This window comes from Saccostrea cucullata, unplaced genomic scaffold (genome assembly GCF_032062105.1).
Source record: "Saccostrea cucullata isolate Sc308-1 unplaced genomic scaffold, CSIRO_AGI_Scuc_v1 ctg2197, whole genome shotgun sequence".
In the NCBI taxonomy this organism is placed as follows: Eukaryota; Metazoa; Mollusca; class Bivalvia; order Ostreida; family Ostreidae; genus Saccostrea; species Saccostrea cuccullata.
Genome location: NW_026937242.1, coordinates 1 through 8,326, shown reverse-complemented (window position 1 = coordinate 8,326; position 8,326 = coordinate 1). Strand labels below are relative to the sequence as shown.

Here is an 8,326-nt window from a genome sequence, read left to right as displayed (position 1 = left end):
TTTCACAGTAAGCTTACTAGAAAAACACAGCGAATGTAAATATTGGGCTTTTGTATTCAGTTGTTGAACATAAAAAATGCCATAAAATAAAGTTTAATATAATTTCAAAATAGCTGTGATTTGTTCTTCATTAAAAAGTGGGGGGCACAGACATACCCTTGCCCCCCCCCCCCCCCCGATCTGAAGGGGGGGGGGGGCTAGTGCCCCCCCGCTGCCCCCTTGTGACTACGCCTATGCGATTACTATATACCCTCCCGCTTTTCAAACGGGGGTATGAAAAAGCGAAATCTATTGAAATCTCATATATAGCTATACATGTACATTGTTACGCGTAGAGGAAACTAGTTGTAATCTCATGGCTTTAGGAAGTGGAGGAGCACGGGAGGGGGTAATAATAATTTTGCCGATGTGTAGAATACTAAAGAAAACAAAATTAATTTCGTTATGTTTGTGTTCCTTCAATGATAACGTCCTAGGGAAGATTAGATGCAACCATTCTTGGGAGGAACATCAATACATGTATATCCTGAGCTTGGTTTGGGGTTCATCAAGTATCATGTACTTATACATGTTATAGAAAGTGAACAAGTGTTTCCATTTACATGTATCTAAAATATTTTATTCAAAATTTAATTCAATATCGATTTAAATACTAATAATACATAAATAGGTAAACATGTACATGTAGATAAAAACATAATGATTGTATACATGAGTGTATACATGCAATAATGGATCAAATAATGTGCTATTTTTGATTACAAGGGCGTGCTCTTCAAATGAAAGGGAATTATTCCAGCATGTGTACCATCTATTTCGCCAGCTCCAGTTTTGTGAACGGACATTTCAATATACAGTGTACTTTGGACTAATTTTGACACATTTTTACCATTTATTGAAATCCTAGTAATTCCATGCAAATTAAAGCAGTTTTAACCTGGAGAAAACCCAATCGTCTATATACATATACTAGTAGTTCATCGGATATTCTCTCCCCAAACACATTTTCTCCCCCCATGAGAAACCTTGGATATTCACACAGGCAAGTATATTGATATAGACAGAACTTAGTCCCAAGTAGGCTTTGTGAAACGGGCCCTGGTATCTTAAATCCTGCATGGGGATGAGCTTTGAAAGATGAAAGCTACAGATCCAACTGTCAGAATTCTGGCCAAGATTCAAGTTTTGTGGATATATAAACAAGCACAGATAGACCAAAATCTATATTTTATATGTCGTGTGTATATGTTCTGGAATCTCCAACTTTTGTGGTATATATCAAATAACAATGTCGGTAATCTAAATACGTGTTTCTTTATTAACAAAGCAATAATAATTTAAGTAAATAACAACATAATTCTCTCTGGCTAACAAATAATTGTAAACAAAGTAGAAAAAAATCTTAACCATATATATAAATGTTAAATGTCTAATAATGATCATTAAACACCCAAAATATCGGTTCTACATGTATTAGACCAGTTAAGTGCAAATCTACAAATCCTTCAAATTTGCTTAATTCATATTCCAGTTTATTGTAATAAATGATGGGAAAGTCTGAATTACTTCATCAGGTCAATTCCAAAATGTTCAGGTCAAAGTGCAATTTGTATAAAACAGTAGTCTTGTATGTCTATGAAAATAACAAAGTGCAATATAATTTGAATGCCAAGTATTGGAGATAAATGTACTAATGAGTTACAACAAAGTGTGTACAATCTTTTGTTGAATGAAAAATATGATTTCATCTTTTTTGTTTAAAATTAGAGTTTAATATGTTCAATAACTGGAAATGTTTATAATAAGAGAAAAAATATCTTTTGCAAAAAATATCAGCCTGATTGTGTTTTATATAAGGTAATCATGAAAAATCCTTTATCTGTGAAACCTATAAATACAGCACTGTATACATATATCACAGAAAGTTTAGCCATAATGTTTTGTTCCGCTTGCTCCTATTGATAGTTTTACATGTGAGCAAGTAGTCAAACCTCATTATTTAAAACTCAATTGGAAAAAAAAAATCAAGATATCCTAGCATTCGAGGGTAAAATTCTTAAGGAACAAGTGGGTTGGACTTCATAATAATCACTTCTAAATATCAATGGTATGTTCGAGATATCAGAGTTTGGGGCATTAATGAAGTTCAACTGTATAGTTCTAGTATTTGGTTTTAAATTGAAATACATTAATCTCAAGTAGCTATATTCAGAACAATGCTGTAATTTTCTACTGGAAAAAGAGCTTAATTTGGATTCCTGATCTTTACAATTCAAAAAAAGTTATTATATCTTCCCAGAAGAATCTAGCATTTTAGTTCAAAACATTCTCCTTTCCAATTCAGTTAATTTTTATTTTATAGCTATGCAACTAGCTAGTTCATTTTATGTGACTATAAACTTGGAAATAAATTAAATTAATCTACCTCGAGATCATTACTACTCAAAGTCTTATATTTGGGAGGGTGTATACCACAATATACAATTAACAAATACTTCTAATAGACAAAAAGGACAGGTAATCCTGGAATGTCATAAACACATACATACATGGTAAACAAGTTAAACAAAAACAACTGTAAAATGCTGTTAAAAGGTATTGCACATGGAGTGTATATCACAATAAATTGACTACATGCAATTTATTTTTATGGTGTTACATGTAAGCATGCCCTGCTTATAAACTGAGGACTTCCCTTAAAACATACATGTTTTAATATTTATATTACACAGTGTACTTATGACAACAAGAATAGCTAACCCATCATCAACATATGGCGAAAAATGAAATATGAGATGTCAGAACAACAAACACTCAGCTATTATGCTACTGAAATTTGCAGTCAATATACAGTTTCTAAAAATCACAGCCAAACATCAATCTCTTTTGTTCATGTCAAATAAATCCACAGAACTTTATGACAACCTGGAAAATAAACAATCACACAAATATTGTAAGACACATCACAATATCAATCACAAGAAAATATTAATTTGTTTTATACATGTATTCTTTACTTTATACAAACATTGAAAACAATTCTTTACTCAAAAACTTCCATGAGACTTTGTAACTTACTACTTAGATCTGCTGTCTGACAATACGCTCCATACGATCCTGGATCCACCTCAGTATTTCAGAGTTTGGACTAGAGATCTCTATTGTACTCCCAGAGAATAAGGAACCCTTCTTGTCCTTCAAAAGCAAAAACAACCAGTATTTTTAACTACCCTGAATGATTTCATATCTTTTAGTCAAGATATTTTAAACTGTGGTAATATTTCAAATGCGTTTTTTCTTCTATACTAGGAGCTTGATGTTATCATTTCTTAAATGATGCATATACTTGTGATCACAAAATAAATTTGGTTTTTCTATAGTCAAATTGATACAAAACTGAAGAAAATATATATTCAAATTCAAAGAATATTCACACTGTATAAAAGTTAATATTAGTACCTTGTGCCAATAATTATAACTTGGTTATGAGTTTGTATACTTGATTACTAGTGTATCTTCAGTGAAGTCCTTAGACAAACCTACCTTGAGAGTGAGGACTATTTTATTTTCTGTCACCTCTGGAATTCCCATAATCCTCTCCCTCTCTACTTCCCACTTCACGTCATACCCCGGGGAAAATCGATTCTTTGACAAGCTCAAAATTGTCCTGTCAAAAAACATCATACAAACCATTAATTTTCATATTATATTTTTCATCTTTCATAATCAAAAGCTCTGGGTATTTACATTCATACATTATGGAAATTAATTAAAATTTAATAAATTGTTATAACACCAAAGATATTTCATAAGCAATATTATACCGGGAGATTTAATCCCAAGCATCTTGTTTGAAATTTTATGAGGCAAAGAATCAATACCCTGTGTGCATTTTTAAGTTAATGATTTTTAATGTAAGTGTAAAAGAGAACTCTTGACCTGTCTGTGATGAACAGGAGGTCTGCTCTGTCATCATAACTCAGAGGAGCGAAGTCTACAAAGATCCCGGAGGATCGCTGCTCATCCCGGAGTCTGTGTAGGATAAAGTTACCCTGGGCCCTGTACCACGAGTAGGGCTCTAAACCCTGGAAGGAAAAATCATATTGTATCTAATGTACTGAAGGCCGAGTATGGTTTTATCATTAACCAACTTGAAGATACATACATGTATTTGCATGGTTTTATTTGAGACAAGGTTACATAATTATAAGAATTCAGCTTTTGAACTCTTATCAAATGTTAAAATAATCATGTATTGTTTAATTATACAATATCAACAAATAAAGAAGTGGAAAACAACCTACATGATAGGGGTTGATAAACCTGGGTAATCTCATTCTTATGGCTACTACATCATTCTCAGCAGACCTGTCAAAAATAGAAGAAAGATCCACACTCATCAAAGGATTACTTATAGATACCATAGAGGTTAAAATGTGTATAAAATGGAAAAGTTATACTAATGGTATAATTTTTCAAGTATGCAGAAAAATGACAAATCAGAGTATCTTATATTCAAAACACATTTATAATGGATAACAGAGAATGTAAAACAATGTAAAAATGTGAAATACATTTTCCTCACAAAAAAACATCAACCTTAATGTTAATTATATTTAACAGTATTAAAGACATTATATTTTTACACATGAAAGGTATTGAGGGTGTATCTTCACATATCATTTTATAATATCATCATTGTTTTACCTGCGGACACCATCGAAGGCCAGACTGACCATGTCCATCACACCTCCAAGGGGCTGAGTGACCAGTCCCAGCAACCCCTTACCGATCCCCTTAAAGAACCCCTCAACACCCTCCTCTGAAGCACCTGAAAATAAATACAGAATATATTTTTTAACACAATATCAACACAAGGGATTTACATGCATTATGTTACATATTATTATTACATTTTATTCCATTTATACGCATTCATTAATTTTCCAACTGTATGTTTAATGAATTCCTGAAATACCTTTTAAAAGAAATTCAAAGCTTCTAGCTGTACAAAGTAAGTTAAAAAAATAATACAATGATCTTTTTCTTTTAAACAATTAAATATTTCTAATGTTTTTATCCATTTTACCTTTTTCTGAAACAATAATTCTAAATAACTGATTTACAATCTAATAAAATTGTATTTTTAACATATTAAAAACCTGAGTCCTCTCTGGTTTCACCAGTAAGGGACTAATAAAAATACAGCCTACCATGTACAGGATCTAGCACCACCCCTAGGAGACCAAACTTCATCCCTGACAAGAAACCCTTCCCCGCCATGGCCATGCTGTGTGGGAGATTCCGGGGCTGCTGCTGTAACCGACGCACTCTCCTCTACAAGGTCATGAGAAAGGTCAAACAAATCTATATTTATCTCAACATATCATGTACATTCTTGATTTAACATTTACATGTGAATTTAAGAGCAAATGCTGCTGTGACCTCCAAAATTCTCTCTACAAGGCAATTTAAAGTCAAACAAAACCAACTCTACATGTCTTAGTTGAATGTTATATAAAGAGCAGGTACGTGCTCAAAGGAAAGTTTTTTGAAACACTTTTGATGTTTGAATTCTTGAAAGATCTGAATGATAATACATGTATGCCTTATTAGGATTATTTAAACACAGTGATACTGTCTTGTGTATATGCACCTTAATAAGTAACAACACCTATCCACCTGAGACAATTTCATTTTATTTCAATGTGACTTGTTTGAAGCCAAAATAAAGTGCCGCGCCACAGCATGATACGCCCGTCAAAAAATTACAATTTTCTTGAACAGTTTAGGTACAAGAAAATCACATCAACCTTTATTCTAAGATTTTTCCATTCCTTAAAATATTTATCCATCCCCTGTGATCTAGGCATCAATTATAATAAATTTTACATCACTGATAGATTTCTGTGCTGGTTGTGTTAGACCTTGTCAAATGCCCATCATCAAATTAGTCTTAACAACTTAATTTATACCAAATTAATTTTGAAAAAAAGGCTGGCCATCAAATGACATATTTATAAACTGACCAGCAGTTCTTCTGTATAATCCCCAAAGGGCTGCTTAATCACTAATCAGAGCGACTGAGACAGCAAGCCTTCCTACACTGAACTCATTAATTAATCTTTAACTGGATGCTTGTCTACTCATTACTACCAAGAGATGAATGGGTCTGCACTATCTACTATAATTTTTTTTCAAAAACATATAAAATACTCTCAGATTTTTTTGGGTTGAGATTTAATGTCCGACAGGTTTTAGTATGTAATTCATATGGACATGCTGATTCAACCCCACCCCATAAAATTAGTTTTTAAATTAATAAATTTACATAATATCAGATTAGTCTATTATGCAATATCAAATTAGTTTTAATTACTTTTCATCAAATTCATTTCAAAACTTAAGCTAGTCAACAAGAGCTATTTTTAATCAAACAGGCTTACCCATTTGCCCAATTCTCAAGGGATATAGATAACGCCAATGCTCTGTCAGTTAACTGCTGCACTCAAAACCCATTAATTTCTCTATAATTTGACATGCAATTTTCTGTTATCAAAATTCTTCTTGACCAGTGCCTGATAATTACACTCATGGGAGACATGGGATTTCTCTAAAGCCCTATTTACACGATCTGATTTGTAAGATGTGACTTGCCACATCTTACAAATCATATCATGTAAATAGGAAAATCAGAAGACAGATATGAAGTCAGATGGAGTCAGATGGAATAGAAACATGCTCTATTCTGTCTGGCAAGTCAGATGGTTTTAACCAATTATTGACAAGGTCAGAGAGGTTGATCTATATAAAGAAGAACTAACATGTGAATTTTTCCCGCACTTCTTCTCCAAAGATAATTCAATATCAATTAATCTTATTTATTGTAATTAAAATGTGGGGGAAATCCTGAGAGGACATTTTCTATTGGCTGGACAGAAGAGAGAACTGTATTTAACTACAGAACAAACTGAAAGATTAGTAGAACTATATCAAGAAGAAGTAGATTTATTAAAACACAAATGGCTATTAAATTATCATCATCATCCATTCTGAAATGTAAACAAAAAAAATTTGGAGGGAAATATTAATGAACTTCATGTCTGACAAATCATACCGTGTAAATGAAACACTGGAGTCAGATGTGAAATCACATCTGAAATCATATCTTACAAGTCAGACCGTGTAAATAGGCCTTAACACACATTATATTTGTTTTAGATTGCTGTCAAGTATATGCTTAAAAAAAATTAGTATTTTCTTGATTTAACACTTTTTTAATAAGAACAGTGCAATACTTTTACATTATTTGGGATGTGTAAATGAAAAGTAAAAAGACACATTTTTTTTTAACTTCACTTAAATTAAAGGTCACAGTGACCTTGAAATACATGTAGGTCGCGACACACCTTCTACCTAAGATGCATAAACTGGCCAAGTTTGATGATTGTAGGTCTTATGGTTTTCTAGTTATGGGCCGGAAAGGATTTTTCCATATTTGGCTATAACTTCTTAATTAAAGGTCAGAGCAACCTACTTTTTGTGCGCGACACACCTTCTACCCAAGATGCATCAGATGACAAAGTTTGATAATCCTAGGCCTAGTAGTATTAAAGTTATGAGCCGGAAACGAAAAAGCTAACAGACAGACGGACAGACGGACGGACACGAAGCCTATAACATAATACGTCCCGTCTTAAGACGGGCGTATAAAAAATTATAATATGGAGCAGAAAGTCCCTACCTTCTGAAACTCATCATCCATGGATAAGTAAGCCAGAGTGTTCCCCAGAGTTCCTGTAATCCTAGCCACAGAGTTAGCTGTACCTCCTGTAAAACCAATCAGATTCACATAAAAGACAGGGCCTATCTTCCAGAAAATCACAGTTTATGACTATTTTAAACTAGCAACTATAAAGACTGAGAAGGACATTTCTCTTACCTACAATATGTCCCATGGCATTCTCAAATCCCCTGACCATGTTACTGGTGAAGGCATCCTCTCCTTGTATTGTGTCCTGTTAATCACACAGAAAATGAGATCAAGGTTTTCATATTCACAATAAATTTTATTGTTTTGTTTAACACTTGTCTTCTACTAGATTTCATTTGAAATAGTATGTCCCATGATAATAAACTTTCAATTTAATTACTTCTGTGCAGTTTTTAAACAAAGATTTAATTTGTACTCCTTACTGGGACCACAGAAAAGGAGTCCAAATTCTGGCCTGTTTCATGAAGTTTGTGGTGGCACCCCAATATGTCATTGAGTCAAAAAAATACTGAGGAGGAAAAAACAACCTTACCAGCAGAGGCTCATAGAAAA

The 8,326-nt window shown here is 32.9% G+C and overlaps 1 protein-coding gene across 1 annotated transcript; it reads right to left on the bottom strand.

Annotated features, from left to right (window-relative positions):
• Positions 1-1,300: 1,300 nt before the first annotated feature.
• On the bottom strand, positions 1,301-8,320 carry LOC134247591 (intermembrane lipid transfer protein VPS13C-like). Its single transcript, XM_062729925.1, has 10 exons — positions 8,307-8,320; positions 7,943-8,018; positions 7,745-7,830; positions 5,214-5,337; positions 4,708-4,831; positions 4,305-4,368; positions 3,940-4,085; positions 3,544-3,667; positions 3,079-3,195; positions 1,301-2,925 (listed from the first exon to the last, which is right to left on the bottom strand). Exons 2-9 carry the CDS (start codon positions 7,980-7,982, stop codon positions 3,082-3,084), a joined length of 822 nt encoding a protein of 273 aa, XP_062585909.1. The 5' UTR covers positions 7,983-8,018; positions 8,307-8,320; the 3' UTR covers positions 1,301-2,925; positions 3,079-3,081.
• Between the last annotated feature and the right edge of the window lie 6 nt (positions 8,321-8,326).

Bases quoted from the DNA above. Each gene is read 5' to 3' on its own strand.
- LOC134247591 (XM_062729925.1), bottom strand. From the start codon at position 7,982: ATGGTCAGGGGATTTGAGAATGCCATGGGACATATTGTAG. The intron at 4,086-4,304 runs GTAGGTTGTTTT...TTTTCCTTCCAG, and splicing joins GGTTTATCAACCCCTATCAT to GGTTTAGAGCCCTACTCGTG. The intron at 3,668-3,939 runs GTCAAGAGTTCT...GTTTTTTGACAG, and splicing joins CTCCTGTTCATCACAGACAG to GACAATTTTGAGCTTGTCAA.